The sequence below is a fragment of the Eufriesea mexicana genome, unplaced genomic scaffold, assembly GCF_001483705.2.
Source record: "Eufriesea mexicana isolate 0111107269 unplaced genomic scaffold, ASM148370v2 scaffold3377, whole genome shotgun sequence".
Taxonomy (NCBI): domain Eukaryota; kingdom Metazoa; phylum Arthropoda; class Insecta; order Hymenoptera; family Apidae; genus Eufriesea; species Eufriesea mexicana.
The window spans coordinates 427,756-445,807 of record NW_016911411.1 but is presented as its reverse complement, the minus strand read 5'-3'; the positions used below and the strand labels follow the sequence as shown (position 1 = coordinate 445,807).

At 34.4% G+C, this 18,052-nt stretch overlaps 4 protein-coding genes across 4 annotated transcripts in view; 3 read left to right on the top strand and 1 right to left on the bottom strand.

Annotated features, from left to right (window-relative positions):
- Nucleotides 1-93: 93 nt before the first annotated feature.
- Nucleotides 94-4,111, bottom strand: LOC108550912 (E3 ubiquitin-protein ligase LRSAM1). Its single transcript, XM_017904828.1, has 12 exons — nt 3,863-4,111; nt 3,473-3,725; nt 3,017-3,276; nt 2,708-2,897; nt 2,277-2,432; nt 1,814-1,958; nt 985-1,089; nt 841-923; nt 717-781; nt 588-637; nt 377-494; nt 94-270 (listed from the first exon to the last, which is right to left on the bottom strand). The coding sequence occupies exons 1-12, from the start codon at nt 4,043-4,045 to the stop codon at nt 196-198; spliced, it is 1,683 nt and encodes a 560-aa protein (XP_017760317.1). The 5' UTR covers nt 4,046-4,111; the 3' UTR covers nt 94-195.
- A 631-nt stretch (nt 4,112-4,742) lies between these two features.
- On the top strand, nt 4,743-9,911 carry Spt5 (Transcription elongation factor subunit Spt5). The gene is made up of 12 exons (XM_017904825.1): nt 4,743-4,758; nt 4,983-5,347; nt 5,776-5,858; nt 5,923-6,178; nt 6,250-6,482; nt 6,571-7,069; nt 7,154-7,511; nt 7,597-8,183; nt 8,311-8,660; nt 8,739-9,140; nt 9,237-9,412; nt 9,487-9,911. Exons 2-12 carry the CDS (start codon nt 5,145-5,147, stop codon nt 9,727-9,729), a joined length of 3,390 nt encoding a protein of 1,129 aa, XP_017760314.1. The 5' UTR covers nt 4,743-4,758; nt 4,983-5,144; the 3' UTR covers nt 9,730-9,911.
- A 1,461-nt stretch (nt 9,912-11,372) lies between these two features.
- On the top strand, nt 11,373-15,260 carry LOC108550911 (uncharacterized). The gene is made up of 10 exons (XM_017904827.1): nt 11,373-11,783; nt 12,360-12,455; nt 12,543-12,624; nt 12,695-12,866; nt 13,380-13,461; nt 13,548-13,655; nt 13,740-13,899; nt 14,203-14,427; nt 14,526-14,595; nt 15,150-15,260. Exons 1-10 carry the CDS (start codon nt 11,447-11,449, stop codon nt 15,258-15,260), a joined length of 1,443 nt encoding a protein of 480 aa, XP_017760316.1. The 5' UTR covers nt 11,373-11,446.
- A 1,120-nt stretch (nt 15,261-16,380) lies between these two features.
- Ror (tyrosine-protein kinase transmembrane receptor Ror) overlaps nt 16,381-18,052 on the top strand; it is a gene marked incomplete at its 3' end in the record, with an annotated part of 382,334 nt that continues 380,662 nt past the window's right edge. Inside the window, exon 1 of the mRNA XM_017904787.1 lies at nt 16,381-16,450. Within this exon, the coding sequence (XP_017760276.1) occupies nt 16,381-16,450 (70 nt within the window). The remainder of the gene's footprint in view (nt 16,451-18,052) is intronic.

The following is an 18,052-nucleotide window of genomic DNA, read 5'->3' as shown; positions in this document are numbered from 1 at the left end:
CGTAATAATATTTCCAGTTGTCTCGTCGTATACTTATAAGTAACGTACGTGTAATTAACACTATTGAAACGATATGTGATTACTATTGATTTATTTAAATAAACATGTCAAGACTGATACTCCTGGTGTAGTCGAAATCGACATCGATTGTATCGGACAGTGATCGATAATTTTACTAGAATCGTTACAGTCTGTTTAATTTTTCGATGGTACCATTGCGATGTCATTGTATTTTTGCAAATTCTGAATTTCACTTTGGAATTGTAATATCTGAAATTTCAAGGAAAATGTACCAGAGTCAGTATCATTTAAAAATATATTTCTTTTCTGTTAGGAGTACTAAATTTTTAGTATAGGAAACTAGCGTATTGAGTACCTTTTCTATTTCATTCCTATACAGATTCTGTTTGGATCTAGGAGTTATTTCGTCTGTAGTATTTATTTCAAGTTTATTTAAGGATTCTAACAGTTCGTTAATCTTTTTGTTAATATCTCTGCAAAAAATTACTGTTTGGTTTCACGAATGTCTTATTATTGTGTAAGACTTTTAATTTTTTTAATTAAAGCGTAAAAAATTGATCACTTACGTCGGGGGTATAAATCTTTTCTTGTTTTTTACTTTTGATCCCAAATTTTTCTATAATTTTAATTAACGGATGTATAATGAAATTTGTATTGTAACTTAGTGGTCAAAGAAGTTAAAAAACCAATCTCACCAGTTTAGAATTTTGTTTGAATATAGAAGTATAATCTTCAACATTGAAACCAAACGGAATGTCATCTATTGAATAAATATTTTTTATTTAACAGTGAGATAATATGGCGAAGTTATTTTTATACCTTCGTTTCTTTTTATTGCCTTTTCCATGGCTTTACTGTAACTTCTTTTATCCCGTCTCCACTCTTTTAAAACCTTTTCATCCCTAAACAATTATATCATGTTTATAAATTTAAATAAATTGTGAAAATTAAAGCAAATCTTACTTTATTTTTTGAAGCACTGCTGTTTGTTTAGTAAATAATTCTTTTAGTTTGGAGAACCATAACAAACGATGTTCCGCCATAACATTTGCTCCTGTACTTTCACATCTACATAAATTAAAATGTTTAAATTTCTGCTAAAAATATTAACATATTAATTAATTGTATAATATATAATATACAATAAAGTATTTTATTCCTCATATTTATATACATAAATAATTTAACTTGTTTCTACACTATTATCCATTTATTTGTCTCTGTCTCTAGCATTTATTATTAAATAGTAAACTATTTATTTATTCCTAAATAATTTTCTAAACATGATAGCATCCAATCTGAATCATTTAATTTAAGAGGATCTAATTTAAATTTCTTTCCGTCATTAGTAATAATATCAAAAATACGTTCAGTATTTTCTGCATTATTTTTATATCTTTTATTATTTTTTGTCAGCGATATATTATTTTCCCTATGTAGTGGAGTTTGTATTTTACTTTGCTGATTACATTTACATTCCTTCTCAATTGATTTGCGATAGGTCTTCAAAATTTTTACATTTTTTCTGACATAAAGAGACCTTGGAGATGGACCCATCAAACGCAAAATTTTATTATTAATTTCATTGATTTCATCATCAATATCCTCATCAACTTTATTGTTAAAATTATGTGTAGTTTCCAACTTATCATACTTTGCTCTTTCATGTTGATATTTTAATTTTTTATCACTTTTAGATTTCGTTAATTTTTTAAAATAAGTGTCATAGAAAGATTTTGATATTCCTTCTAAAGTATAATGGTTGGTCAAAAATAATTTTTCGTCATAATACCTGTTACTGGGCTTATACGATTTACGTCTTTCTCGTTTAGATATATTTCTGTTGTAAATAGTGTTCTTCAATGGTAGCATTTTTTTCTTATCTTTTCGTGGTGATTGGTAACATAAAATTGTCGATAGTTTTGGTTCAATTCTATCTGAAAGAGTAAACAAAAACTGACTTTTTATCAATCTGTAAATCCCGTTCTGTATTTATTTTATTCTCTATTCTATATTTATTTATCTTATCATCAAATATTGTAGACAAGAAGTCAGTATAAGCATGGGTATCTTTCCCTCCAATCCTTTTCTGTTATTACTATTTATTGTTAATAAGTTACTAAAAACTATATTTTAATTAGGAGTCCAATTAAAATATATTTCTATTTTGTGATTATTAAATATTATTTTTATTAATTAATAAGTATTCATAAATTTATCCACATGGATCCATTTACTAATATATAGCCACCTACTGTCTTTGGGTTCTACTTGTTCTTCAGGATGTGCTTTATTCCACTCGATACGCAAAAATTCCAAAATTTCCGCGCAACCAGAAGTTACGACATCTTTTGGTGGCGTAATAAGTGGATTCTGCGTCACTTGGAGAGTTTTCAGATTTGGCAGGGTGCCTGAAAGAGGTTAAGCGTTTCTGGCCGAGTATCAAACTCGTTTTCGCGCAGCAAATTTGTTTAGCCAAAAAAACATACATCATTAACACGATTTATAATATCATAATCGAAAGAATTATGTCCAATTTTATAATTACTTATATCATTAAATTTACATATATGTAGGTACTACCTATATACTACCGACTTTCTGAGAATGATACGAGCTGCTTTAAAAAGTGAATGAAATTATAAATAAACAGATGGGAAAGGAAAGACTTTTAATTGGAACTTACAAAGCTCTAATGGTAAATTTTCCAATTTATTTCCTTGAAGCAAAATCGTTTCTAAGCACGAATGCCACTTGACAGTGGTTGGTAAAGAAGAAAGCTGATTATACCTGACATCTAACCATTCTAAATATTTCAAGCCACTAAAGATTTCGTCAGGAATTTCAATCAAACGATTGTTTGACAAGTATAGCATCTGTAAACAAGAAGAATGTATTCTTGTTGAAAGAATGTATGAAAGTTTGGAATCTTACTAGTGAAACTTATGCCAATCATATTAATATTTCAGTGCAATTACTTGCAAAAATAAAATACCCTTAATCGTGGAAAGATGCTCAGTATTTCACTGGGAAATTGTTTCAAGTCTGTATTCGAAAAATCTACAAACATTTCGTTGTAAATGGGTTCCTTTTTTCGTACTAATGGTGGCAAACATGTACTGCTTTTTGATGATCTTCGCGATTCTCTTATTGTCGAAGAAGAAGCTTCTGAGAGATTATCTGAAGAATTATCCTTGATGAGAGCCAGGTTCATTTCACTTTTATGTGTGTTCGTTGCATCGTTTGTTTCTACTTCTATAGTAAATAATATTTTACAATTCTTAAATTTACGATTAGGCTAAGTATATTATTCTATCGCTAGTGAAATTTTTATTTGAAACTTACAGCAAACTGTGGATTAAAAAAATTTTATATAAACTTTTCTATAATTTTTGTTTTTTTAATTTTTAGTTATTTGAAAATTTAATTTGGAAGGCACGTTATTAATTACCTGGTTCTTCAATATTTGTTTTAATAGAATGCAACGGAACATCATTCAGCGATTGTTCGAGTAATTGCTCATGCAATTGTTCAGTTGATGCAGTTTCAAAAATATTGCAAGCGATATTTGGTCCAAAATCAATATCACGCAAGTCGAAATTATCATCGCCATCATATGCATCCTCTAGGTTATCTAAAACTCGTAAGGGTCGTCGATATAAATCATTTGCAATACTAAGTTTTCGTTTTTCATCATTGTCTCCCTATGAAAAATTATATATATAAATAATACAGATATTATATGTTACAGATATCTTCAATGTAAAAATAAGAAGCAAATGTATTAAATATATGTCGATAAATCAGACTAAATGAACAGAAACTACACAATCTCGACTACCTGAGACCCTTCATCAGCTGCATTTTCTTCGTTAGTGGCTAAGGCAGATTCCTCGGTAACCTGGTTCTCCTCTTCATTCTTCATGTTTTCGATGCAGCGATGTATCGACAGAAACTTTTTGTTACTTGATTCTGCACCAAGTCCATAATATTGCATTAGTAAATCTTTAGTTAAATCAGACATGGCACTTTTTAACGAAAGAGAAATCGTTCCTGAATGTCGAGGGTTATAGTTTAACAATGGTCGACTAAATCGATTGCAATTCCTGTTTATTCATTGCCTAGGTTACGAGAAAGGTGCATTGTATATACATACTATTTATTCTTATTAGAGAAGTGATTTTTTCAATTAAGTTAACGGTAATTATTATTGGGTATTCATAACAATGAATGATTTATAATATTACTGTGATTAAATGATTTATTGAATCACAGTGATTGATGATAATTACTTTAGGAATATAGTATGTTTTAAATTTATGACGATGGATATTCTCTAGTTAATGTAATAAAGTAATTTCACATACAAAAAGACAAATAATAAATAATTATTGCTGATAAATGTATAATAGAATTCAGCAATTTATAATTATGTTATTATTATATATAAGCACCTAAAAATGAAAATTACATAATATAATTAAATAAAGTTTAATTAAAAGATAAAATTTACTCGTTTGACTCGCTAAGTTAATGAAGAGCAAAGTGCGTCATTCAAAGTTTATGTAAACATAAGCCTACTCACTGAACAAGTTATATGCGCGCGCATCATGCTCGTAAAGTGTGTTTTCAGAACTCAAGTAACCTATCTTTCAGTGCATAAATATATACTTCTAAACTATTTATTGTTTTAAATTATTTTATACTGGGAATTTAATATTATTCGCTTAATAAAAGGTTTTAATACTGTAATTTTTTTATGATATTACGAACATACAATTTATTACAAATTGAACGAAAAAGAGTTTACTATTAAATAGTAATTATAATATAAAGTTTATTATAAGTTTTTTAATACTATTACTGTTAGAGTTGTTTGTTCAGTTGTAATATAAAATTCACCCTTGATAACAAGCTGTATTACTGTATTACCATAACTTTACCAACTGCAATTCTTACAGTTACACTGTCAGTGTATAGAGGGTGTTCAAAACCTAACCCACGTATTTTGCACTGGTTACTTCGTGTTATGAGTGCCTTGTTGGCCTAAGTTGGACCAAGCTGTCGAGTTTCTCCGTTTAATTATTCATATTTAAACACCTTGGATATTATTTCCGTCGGAAATGTCGGATTCGGATTCGTCGGATCGAGGCGGTGGCGGCAGTGAAAGCGATCAAGAGGAGAATCGCTCGGTGAAATCCACAGCTGGCAGCGATGGTGGTAGCGTTGGCGAAAGATCGCGTAGCGTTTCTCGCAGTAGAAGTCCGTCTAGATCCCGATCCAGAAGTCCATCGAGGTGGCGATCACGGTCTCGATCAGCGTCTGGGTAATTAATATTTATTATGTACATATTTTATAATTTGGTAGATTTCAATTATTGTCACGCGATGATGTGAGTTCCTATTGAAATTTACTGAGATACTTGTATCGAAGTTTACACGATAGCAATGATTGATTTTAGGCATTGTGTTCATTTGTTATTCTTGTTTGTATTAATGACGGAGTATGACGTAGATATCTTATATAAACATGAATCATATTATTTGGGAATATCGAATGTTAAAACGGTATTACGTATTTTTGGACTACTTCTTTACATATTACTCTTCTATTATTATATTGAATATTTATATTACAAAAATATGTTGTGCATATTGATATATTGAATAAATAATTTGAAACATATTCATTAAAATATGTTGCTTATTAAGAGTTAGATTGCTCAAATAGTACAAAAGTTTATTGAATTTTCAGTTCGGAGGATGGCAGGGATGATGAAGCAGAAGAAGCAAGACCTGACGATGAAGAGTTGGTGGAACCTGAGGAAGAACCAGATGGTCAGTAACAAAAGATTATTATAGAGAAATTCTTTTGCTATATTTAACAGTTATTTTAATGTAGGGGAAGATTTGGATGGAAGCAGTGAATATGATGAGGAAGAAGAAGAAGAGGACGATGATAGACCTCGGAAGAAAAAGAAAAAAGATAAATACCGTGATTTCATCATAGACGAGGCTGAGGTAGATGATGAAGTTGAAGATGATGATGAATGGGAAGAAGGTGCCCAAGAAATTGGTATTGTTGGAAATGAAGTAGACGAATTGGGCCCTACTGCTAGAGAAATTGAAGGCAGACGTAGAGGAACTAATCTTTGGGAGTAAATATTCTAAATATTTTTAAATACTTTTAAATTGTTAGTTTTAAATCAATTTTTAAAACATTTCTTAGTTCCCAGAAGGTAGATGAAATAGAAGAGTATCTGAGAAAGAAATATGCTGATGAATCTATTGCCACTCGCCATTTCGGAGATGGCGGTGAAGAAATGAGTGATGAAATTACTCAGCAAACTTTACTGCCAGGTGTGAAAGATCCAAATTTGTGGATGGTAAAATGTCGTATCGGAGAAGAGAAGGCGACGGTACTCTTGTTAATGCGAAAATTCATAACATACCAATTTTCAAGTATGCAAAAAGAATCATAATTATTTCAAGCTCTTATTTTAAAATAATTTTCTTCGGTAATTTATTCTAATTTTAAAATTTTGTTTAGCTGGGCCTCTTCAAATAAAATCTGTTGTTGCACCTGAAGGAGTAAAGGGTTATATTTACATAGAAGCATATAAACAACCACATGTAAAAGCGGCTATAGAGAATGTAGGAAATTTAAGAATGGGTATTTGGAAACAACAAATGGTACCAATTAAAGAGATGACTGATATATTACGTGTTGTCAAAGAACAATCTGGTTTGAAGGCGAAACAATGGGTTAGACTAAAAAGAGGCATTTATAAGGATGACATAGCTCAAGTTGATTATGTTGATTTGGCACAGAATCAAGTTCATTTAAAACTGTTGCCTAGAATTGATTACACTAGACCACGAGGAGCTTTGAGGACGGCTCAAAGCGAATCTGAAGCTTTAAAACGTAAAAAGAAAAGACGACCACCAGCCAAGCCGTTTGATCCCGAAGCAATTCGAGCTATCGGAGGCGAAGTTACAAGCGATGGTGACTTTCTGATATTTGAGGGAAATAGATATAGCCGGAAAGGGTATATTTCAATATGAGTGCCATAATTTATTACCGTAACTGATTCATTTTTAATAGCAGATGAACTTAAATGTTACTGTTTTAGATTCTTATATAAGAATTTTACAACAAGCGCGATTATCGCAGAAGGTGTAAAACCAACCCTATCTGAACTGGAAAAATTCGAAGAAGCTCCTGAGGGCGTTGAATTAGATTTAAGTGGAGCTGGGGCACCAGGAACTGGTATTTCTAGCAATAAGGAAGATGCAGCAGTGACCCATTCTTTCAGCACAGGGGACAATGTTGAAGTATGCGAGGGTGAATTGATCAATTTGCAAGGAAAAATCGTCTCGATAGATGGAAACATGATTATGGTTATGCCGAAGCATGAAGAGCTCAAAGAAGCTCTAGAATTCCAAGCGTCAGAGTTACGAAAATATTTTACTATGGGTGATCACGTAAAGGTAAAGATCAAAATAATAATAAAAATAAAAAAGTAATTTCCATCGCAAAATATATATCTCAAAATTATACTTTGATTATTTATAGGTTGTAGCAGGAAGATATGAGGGTGACACTGGTTTGATAGTACGAGTGGAACAAAACAGAGTAGTTTTATTTTCTGATCTTTCAATGCATGAATTGGAAGTTCTTCCAAGGGATTTGCAACTCTGCTCGGATATGGCAACCGGCGTGGATAGTTTAGGTCAATTCCAATGGGGTGATTTAGTGCAACTAGATGCACAAACAGTAGGCATAATCGTACGATTAGAGCGTGAAAATTTCCACGTGCTTTCTATGCATGGGAAGGTCATAGAGGCTAGACCGCAAGGACTCACGAAGAGACGAGAAAACAGAAATGCAGTGGCGTTAGACTCTCAACAGAACACTATACAGAAGAAGGATATTGTCAAGGTGGTGGATGGTCCACATGCTGGACGTGGTGGTGAAATAAAACATTTATATAGAAGTTTTGCATTTTTACATTCACGAATATTCATTGACAACGGTGGAATCTTCGTTTGCAAAACGAGACATTTACAACTTTCTGGTGGAAGTAAGACCACTGTATCGAATATGTCACCGGTGACAGGATTTATGTCGCCAAGAATTGCATCGCCAATGCATCCTAGTGGGTTAGTGATATTCATTAATTTCTATTCAAAAGAATCGTTAAAAGTTACTATCCTGACTATAGATGAAATAAATCATTTCTTTTGTTTTGATTTTTTTTATGATCTGTATGTGTTTTATTTTTTACAGAGGTGGTTTTGGAAGAGGTGGCGGTGGAAGAGGCAGAGGTCGCGGAGGTGGGGCCAGACGTGACAGAGAATTGGTAGGAACCACCATTAAAATAACCGGTGGGCCATACAAAGGAAATGTTGGAATTGTGAAAGAGTCTAGAGAGACGACTGCTCGTGTGGAGTTACATTCATGTTGTCAGACTATTTCCGTGGACAGGTCCCATATTGCAAATGTTGCAGTACTCACCAAGGATGGCGGTTTCAGCAGTTATAACAGGACACCAGCGTATGGTGGAGGCCAGACACCTATGTATGCCAGAGATGGATCCAAGACACCCATGCATGGCTCTCAAACGCCTATGTACGAAAGTAAGTTCACGATATGTGCAAATGTTTAAGTGTGTAATCAAATAGAATGAGCTATTTCTTAATGTTGTAAATTTACAGATGGTTCTCGTACACCTCATTATGGTTCAATGACACCATCTCACGATGGTTCGCGCACACCAGGACAGTCTGGTGCGTGGGATCCAGCTGTTACCAATACTCCTGCAAGAACAAACGATTTCGACGGATACAGTATGGAAGAAGGTGGATCTCCAGGTTATGCGCCAGGATACCCTCCTACTGGTGGACCATTCACGCCACAAACACCTGGTACAATGTACGGTTCAGAGCAGAGCTTCAGTTCATATCAACCGAGTCCCAGTCCGGCGGGAAGCGCTACTGCAAGTCCTAGCCCTGCTGGATATGTTGCCACTCCTTCGCCAAGTGGTACTGGGTATACTACGAGTCCTCATGGAGCGTTTGCTACGCCTTCACCGATGGGTTATAGTCCTATGACTCCTGGTAAATGGCCTTTTCATTTAGGCGGTGTTCTGTTTAAAATATTTATTATTGTTATAATTGTTAATATTTATTATTTGTATCTTTCTTTTTTTGTAGGAGTTGCGGGTAGTCCGTATAATCCACAGACTCCAGGCGCTGGTTTAGATACAAGCATTGGCTCTGGAATAATTATAGGAACCGAATGGCATACCACGGATATTGAAGTTAGAATTCGCGACTCTCACCAGGATCCTGCATTGGCAACACAACAGGGTGTTATTCGGGGAATATCCGTAAGTGTTAACAGTTAGTAATATAAATAATTATATTCAGTTGAATCTAACACAAATTTCATATTTATATACAGGGTGGCATGTGTGCTGTCTTCTTGCCTGTAGAAGATAGAGTAGTGAACTTGGTTTGCGAAGAGCTAGAACCAGTAGTTCCCTCACGAGGTGACCGAGTCAAAGTAATTGTAGGAGAAGACAGAGAAGCAGTGGGAAACTTACTTTCCATAGATAATCAAGAGGGTGTGGTGAAATTGAATACGGACGAAGTGAAGATGTTGCACTTGCGATTTTTGTGTAAGATGAAGGCACCGAACCCGTAATTCTCCATTCCAAGACAATTTTCCAAACTCGAGAAGAAATTCATAAAGACAGTTTTGACGACAAGAGCGCATTAACGTTTAATAAAAATTATTGAGAATTATACTGATAACGTTAATACTAGCCATTTTACTTTGTATTCCTTGTTATGTTCAAAAGTAGCATTTGAATTATGTAAAATAAATACATATTATTATTCTAAAGATTAGCGAACTTTTCCCTAAATAGAATTTGATTTTTTCTGTGAGATGTTTAATTTTATCATGTCCTGATCAAAAACAAAATCTGAGTAATTATATCTACCAGAAGTTTATACACTTAAAATTATGCAATAATCATTTATAACAGCTCATTAATCTGAAATCAGTCGCATAACAAACGAGAGAAAATCGTGACGAGATGATTAGGGAACACTCAAGGGATCGGTATAAATTTTCCGAAATTTTTATGAGGAAAATCGTACTGATCCGGATTTACCGATTGGAGTATGAGATCATGCTTCCTATGGTTATTTCCGGTATTTGTGGCAACTACTCTCGTTAAGATAGAAAGGTAGATAATCATAAACATCAACATTATATTTGTTTTACTTAAAGTTTAATAACATAATTGGAAGAAAAGTATTATTAATTCATAATTTGAAACAGTGTTTAACATTTTTCGAAATCGTGTATTCTATTTTGGTTGTTATTGTTGATGTTAGGGTAATGGGTGTTAGTACTTTCAAACATGAACAAAATATTGGTACTGTGTTATTTGAAAAAAGTGAAGCTGCTAAACATTGCTGGACTACAGAGGAATTTATTATTTTGAATAGTCGACGGATGTTTCAAGATCTGTTACCAAAGGTAAATTTGTCTTAACCTTACTTTGCTAATTAAGAATCACAGACATCTTATTTTTCTATTCTATACAATTCACATCATTATAAAATCTTCGAATATCACTCTTTTTTATATACTTGGTATTTTTTTCTTTTATAGTATATTAACTTATAAGCGAATATTTAACAACCTTTCTCTGTCTAAATTGTTCGTAATTTTTATTAAATAAATTAACAATAAAAAACATATATATTCTATTATAATTCTTCTTGCGAGTACTTAACGAATCTGCAAAATAAACTTTTCCATATATAAAATCCTAAATTTATTTTCACAAAATCATAGTAATATCTGGCAAGTATAATAAAATCATGATAACTTATCGAAATTAACCTTTTGCGAATACAAACTATATACATATATATTCGTGGAATATGCAGTAAACTATTAGAAATAACAAACTAAGAAAAATTTTTTACGTAAAATATAATCAGTAATAATTACTTTTCGTCGTATATACGCATTATATGCATATACGTATATTACGCATCTACGCATTATACGCATATACATATATTACGCATCTACGCATTATGCGCATATATGTATATTGCGCATGTACGCATATCCACATATACGCATTATACGCATATACGTATATTACGGCATTCGTTCGTAAAGGGTTAATTATATTACTTTCTAATACCAAAAATAATCTCACATACCATTCATCCACCAACTACACCATTCCATCTACTTTAAAAAAAAAGCTGGAAACCGTTCCATCATCGATTCCATGCCAAAAAGACCCATATGCCCATTCCCTTCCCTGCTGACTCTGATTCCCCAGGTGAAAGTTCTAAATTATGAGAACGATCGGTACATCGCTCTGCTGATGGATTACTTTCACATTTGTCTGGAGAGCGTACGTAAGCTGTCGATAGGAAAAACGAAGCACCTGATGCTGAAAACCCTGGCGGACACGATGGGCGGCTACTTGCAGGTTTACATCCTGCCCCTCACCAGACACTCCTATTACGCGGGTAACATAAAGTATCGGAACGCGAGAAAGCTGTTCGAGCTATACGATCAGTTGAAGCTTTTCTTGAAAAGCAACGGGGCAGGCTGGCTGAGCCCATCCAAAGAGATAAGACACGCGAAAATCCTGCCGATCCTGATCACGTCGCCGAGATCGCCGGTCGCATGCGACGGCATTATTACCTACCCTGCGTGTAAGAGCATGGCTGCTACCTCTCGTAAACTATTCATGAGTATTTTAGGCTGTTCGATGCTATTTGCTTCAATCGAAGCTTTGGAGAAAATGACTTTGTTTATAGGTAATAGAGGAAGGGGGATTGCGAGGATACTGGTAGTTTTGTTTGATAACAAGTTGGAGTGATGTTTTGTACACGCAAGGGTTAGAATATTTGTGGATATGTGGCGTGCGCAGGACAGTGACGGATAGCGAAGAATCTTGGATTCTGTCAAAATAAAATTTTTTACTAATTTTTTATTATTTTGTAGGGTATACGTTTGATACTTAATAAGGAAATTAATTATATATTCCTAAATGTATATTTAGATGTATGATAGGTTTTTAACGCAGGTAATTTATTTTTGGCTATTACGTAGTTAATCTTGACTTTATCGATGTTATTGAACATCCAATATTAATATTTATATTAATGTTTGTTCTCAATATTTAATATTAATATTTATATTAATATCTGTTTTCAATATTTAATATTAAATTTTCCAATTATAATTTAATGAAATAATATTAGTAATAATTATTATTAATTTATCAGCTTCAGTGGGCTACAACAAACGAGAGATAAAACGTTTCACGTTCAAGCAGAAAAGGGGACATGCAACGAAGCACAAAACCAAAAATACAAATCCTAGTAAGTCCATTAATAATAAATATAGAATTTAAAATCTCAATATGTATGATACATTATACTTAATATATAATATATTATCATTCAAAGGGTACAAAGATGAAACTGAACGAAACGAAGATTCGATTATCATCCCTCTTCCCTTCCTGGACGACGACGTGCAGCCAAATAGGTATCGATTTCTCGAACCATCATTCTTAAGCGAGCAACACGAACAACGTTAAAACAGAATTTTTCTACAGTATCGCGCTACCATTTAAGAAGAACACCTTGCAGTCTTTATATAGTGAACGATCGACTTTTGTATTGGTTAAGTACTACATAGCTAGCGTGAAGTGCATCGTCTCGAAGTCGAAAGCAAAAACTGAACTGGAGACCTTCAATCAGGAGTTTTACGATTGGCTGCAGCAATCCGTACGTTGTGAGTCGCTGTGATCGAAAGTGGCAATTTTTCTTACATATCCATTTGAGGGAGTAGTTCAATTACATCCAAGAAACGTTTTGCTGAGAAAAAGTTTAATAGTGATCTTCAAAGGCGTCATAAATGGATAAAGAAGATTTTACCATCAACTTTGTATAACTCTACTCGAACACTGTTATATTTTACTAGACCTTTTCGATGCGCTATTTTATGCATAGTATTTAATATTATCTGAGACACGTGCAGTACTATATTTTATACTATTCAATACTCTTTATATATGCAAATTCCTATTATTTGGTATCTTCCAATTCCTTTGTAATTTTAAGCCAATTAACATTATTCACAATTAATGTAATACCATATTATTTATTCTATGTTGTTCAAAATTTATCATCATTCAGATGCTATCATCTCAATCTACTTAAATTCTATGCAACTTTATAGTGTTTTAGTTTCTTTAAGCGATTCATAACCATCAGAATTTTTCGTCATCACCATTCCAGGTACAACGGCACCTCGATGACGAGAAATGGTATGCAGCCTTCGGCGGCGTGCTAAGGGTGATCGCCTCTTTGGAGGAAGCTGGTACCTAACGCGACATTTTTCCTTATTTGCGATTTTCCAACGCACGATGTTCCTGTAATTCATCGTTTTTCCATTGCCAGGTGCAGGAACCGGTCCCACTAAGGGAAGAAAAAGCGGTACCTATCAGATGATGCCCAAAACAGGCGCGCGACCGACTGTCGAGCTCGAGGAAGGCGTGTCACCTCTGTACAAAGGTGAGGAGAGAAAGCGGTACTCCACTTCAATTGCAATCGAATTTTCTATGGTTTCTGCTTTCTAACGTTGCCACGTCTTTTCAGAAGAGGAAACGGGGGTCACGCTGGGAATGTCGGAATTAATATCGATCGCCGTGGTGAGCGCGTTGTTGGTGTGGTTGCTGGTGGGTCTGAGTTTGGTCTGCTACCGATTCCTCACGAAGCACTCGGACGAGTGTGGCCCATGTGAACCGCAGGATCCTCCGTATGTTTTGATGAACCTTTCCTGCGGGGAAAAACTGTCAACCGTCACAATTAATGATCACAGAGGAAAAATGACGAATTTATAATTTTTAAATGTGATTCTTATTTGGTTTTGGGATTAGATATTTATTTTTTCCCACTACTATGGGTATTTCATAGGTATCAATTTTGTAGTTCTCATAAAAGATGATTTTGGTACAGTCTGAAATATATAAATATTGTGATGATATTTCTTTAGTAGTGGCTTTGCCAGTATGAAATAATTTTTTGAGAATTACAATAATTTTTTTTTTGTCTAATTTAGGGTTGCTGTTTTGTACAGGAATAAAGAATATTGCGAAGCTGATACGTGTCAAATGCAAAAGAGTCGTAAAGGGTGGATAGAGAGAATTAAAGATTATTGGAGGAGTAAGTTTGGTAAATGTCAAGGAAGTTGTCAGGATCGCATAGACGAGGAACGTTGTTTAGCAGCTATTAATTATACTAGCAAAGATACTATTGATGTTAGTAATAGTAGCAGAAGTTACCAGTGAGTACTTATTAATTGTTTGTTAAAAGAATAAATGAATTTTGTTCGTTTGAAAAATGATTTAAAATTTAAATAATTATTTTGTAATTTTTTTCTAGGAAAAGAAAAATGAGCAAATCGGTATCAGCGACGTTATCAAATTATCGGAAAGAACATATGCCTATCAGAGTAAGTAATTTTAGTCGTTTAAAATGTTATTAATAATATACATGAGAGATAATGTTCACTTCATTTGATCTTTTACAGAAAGTTTCCTATAGCTCAGATGGCTCGTTAACCACAAACACCGAAAGTCCTTCCAAACCAACATAATAAGAAACTACAAGTTCTCAATTATCTTTTAATATGGATACTCTTTTTAGTATGTATGACGTAGTAAATATAATTAACTACAAAGCTATTTTTAAAAAAGGTAACATTAATTTCTTCGACTAAGGATTAGTACTTTCTTTATACATCCTGTAATTAGCATAAATTTATACAAAACTTTCTGTCTTTCTTATTATTTTAAAACAAAAGTTGTTATAACTTTCTACTCCACCATTATCTACAGCATCAAAAGTTATACTCCAAACTATATAAAATTTCCAAAGGGCAATTTTTCCACAATATACCTATAAAAAACTTCATGTATAAAAAAATTATTGGACACATGTCAAAAGAGTTTTCTCGTTCCGAATTCCACCGTCAAAAGTGGACCCAGCATCACCCTGTTATTGCAGGGGTCGCGAAACGGCCGTTTTAATTTTATTACAACCGCGTTCGACAGAGGTGACTCGCAGTCGATTGCACTTCGTTATGCCGGCCGCGTACGTGCGGACTGCATTCAATGAATGCACGTTCCCGAAGCGTGCAGCCCAAGAGCCACGCGCTGCAACTTGTTGCAACCGGGCCGCGGAACCGAATGCCGGCGTCTCCTGGTTTATCAAACGCGTCGCAACAGCAGCGCCATCTGGACTCGTGAGAATGTCCACCACAGTGAGTAGGGCGGCCAGTGTCGCGCGATACGTCGAAGGGTAAAGGTGTTCGCGTTATTCTCTCGCTGTACTTCCGATCTTGTACTGTCATAAGTGAGCAAAAACAATATATTTATCATATCCAATGTGACACAATTGAACTTTACTATGTACTCTATTCCTCACGTTTGATAATATTCGCTGTCGAACAATTCCAAAAAAAAACAAAGCCATATTTGAGATTCTCTATCATATACAAAGTCACGTGTGCCGAGGTTTCATTCGCCTGTTCCCTTGTTTTTATTCAGTTTTTCGAGAATGATCGTGCTTTAAGACTTATAGTGATGAATAAATCGAGTGTAAAATAAAGGGGACAAACTGCGGAGGTTAGTAAGATTTCGGCGCGAAATCGCGTTCCCATCATCTAAATTCACGCGGAACCGCGAATTGGAACGTTTCGCGCGTTCAAGCGATTTATTGGTTCTTTCCAAATAGATCGATCGAATTCGTCGGAAGGTGTCGTCCTAGTCAGTCTAACGGAAAATTTGGCGTTCGTTGTGCGGAATTTTCTAGTCGCGTCGGGTGAATATTATAAATCTACGTTTTGTAAAGTTCTACGATTTGTAACTTTCTACGTTTTGTAACGCTCTACGTTTTGTAAAGTTCTACTCAACGTTTTACGTTTTACATAAAGTTCCAGACTATAGAATTACATACGTGTACGTGTAAGCAACGCGAATCGAGATTAACGTTGATCGGTTTCACGGAACACAACGGTTTTTTTTTCGACAGTTTACGTGGATTTGAACTCGTGGGAAGGGAAAAGTACAGGAATGCGCCATAGTTGAGTCTATTCTTTGATTATTGTGCAATAAAATACTGTCAGGACTAATTTCGATCAGTGAACGATGCGTACTGTGGAAAGATTCTCAACTGGCGTTTCGCGCGTCCGTAATTAACTGTGGCGTCGTAGTGTGTTCTCCTCTTTAAGGACACGATGGGACGCCAAAGTTGTGGTAAACTGTGCCTACTGTTCGTCGTGCTACTTCTTGCAGCCGTATTAAAAGGTAAGCGAAATGTTTTTTCATTTTTCCAAGAAACTTGCTTTGTGGTTAATCAATATGACATCAGAATTTTCGGGAATGGAATGATCGGAACAGTGACACAAACATATTTGAAATAATAGATTAAACAATCTTTACGACATTTTATCGTATATATTTATTGCGTATTTCATATTTTATTTACGATAACGACAGTAAGCAATATAAAATAGCTCTCTTTTAAATAAATCCAGTCGAATACTGCTCCATTCATAGGAAATATGATGTCATATGAAATTTCCGTTACATTATTAATTAATCGAACTGAAAATATACGCTTCGTCTATTTCCATGCGCCATATTGATAGTCAAATCAGCAACCATGATTTCTATAAACTTCCATATAATATTTCCGCATGCGTCTAGAGTTCAATGTATTTATAAATCAATTTCGTTCGTTAATAGAATAGAATTTAATACGAAATAAAGATTAATTTTTCAAAGAGTCGTAATACGTTCGAACACTACGATTATATATAAAAGAATCGAATAATTTATTGACACGGAATATGAGTAGCTTCAGAATAGGAGTGATATATTTCCTTCATGTAAATACTAAACGTTTCAAAGGCATATGGTACACGGTCACGGTGATTGTGCCCTTTTCACAAAGTGACCATGGAACGTGATGTTTACATTGGAACGGCGATACATGAAAAGCGACGAGAAACGCAATAAGGAACGGAATCCAAAACACATATTTATCCAGGCAGCGTTTGTATTGAGGGCATCACAATACAGTTCGAATTCCATTGTTTTTTGGATTCGCTCCGAATACCAATATGTCGTCATTATTTTCGCTGCTAATGAATGAACCTATGGATTCTTTTTGTACTTCGTCCAATTTTTATTTCACGTTGTCGTGGAAATAGTCGAAGTCATTTTTACTCCGTAACAAAATTTTTGTCCCCATTTTTTTAAATTAAAAAATATTAAAAAACTGGGTACCCAATTACACGTGTTTTATATTACGTATTTCCACATATATTAATGCATATAAAACAAAATTGCAATTATTCATTTAATTACATACATCTACATAGTTTTTTAGCGAAATAAAATATTTATAAGCAAAATAATAAATTTCACAGCTGGCCTGGCGACCTCTTCCGGCAATTTTAAAAAGCTTACAGCCAAGATAAAAATTGTTACCAACCACGGGATGTAATATTTTCAATCTTTTTACATTTCTTTTCCCCATATCTGTCCAATTCGCCAAATTTCCATTGCAAATACTTTAACCAAACGTTTTTACACTTGCAAACAACGGAAACGCGGAATTTAATTTCTCCGTACTGGCGCAGCGGCGTGCAGCACTTTTAACTAAATCGAATTGCAAACCATGCATATCTGACGAATCCGGTGGGGCGGAGGTGGTGGGTGAAGGAAAAAAAGAGCAGAATATTTACGTCTCCTCGAAAATAAATACCAATACGTGCCCCGAAACGCGAGTTCTCGCATTTCCCAGCCGCATGACCGTTTTTCACCGTACGAAAAAGGTCCGGGTGCGTGCGGGGGTGCGCGGCGGTGCGGGACGGGACGCGGGGTGGGGGTCGGGCCGCGAGG

Coding starts and splice junctions, on each gene's coding strand:
- LOC108550912 (XM_017904828.1), bottom strand. CDS start 4,045: ATGTCTGATTTAACTAAAGATTTACTAATGCAATATTATGGACTTGGT. Junction 1,090..1,813: donor TCGTATAAGCCCAGTAACAG/GTATTATGACGA, acceptor TAATTTATGTAG/ATGTGAAAGTACAGGAGCAA. Junction 782..840: donor GGCAATAAAAAGAAACGAAG/GTATAAAAATAA, acceptor TTTATTCAATAG/ATGACATTCCGTTTGGTTTC.
- Spt5 (XM_017904825.1), top strand. CDS start 5,145: ATGTCGGATTCGGATTCGTCGGATCGAGGCGGTGGCGGCAGTGAAAGC. Junction 7,512..7,596: donor CTATGGGTGATCACGTAAAG/GTAAAGATCAAA, acceptor GATTATTTATAG/GTTGTAGCAGGAAGATATGA. Junction 9,141..9,236: donor TTATAGTCCTATGACTCCTG/GTAAATGGCCTT, acceptor CTTTTTTTGTAG/GAGTTGCGGGTAGTCCGTAT.
- LOC108550911 (XM_017904827.1), top strand. CDS start 11,447: ATGGATTACTTTCACATTTGTCTGGAGAGCGTACGTAAGCTGTCGATA. Junction 13,656..13,739: donor CGTGTCACCTCTGTACAAAG/GTGAGGAGAGAA, acceptor ACGTCTTTTCAG/AAGAGGAAACGGGGGTCACG. Junction 13,900..14,202: donor TGTGAACCGCAGGATCCTCC/GTATGTTTTGAT, acceptor TGTCTAATTTAG/GGTTGCTGTTTTGTACAGGA.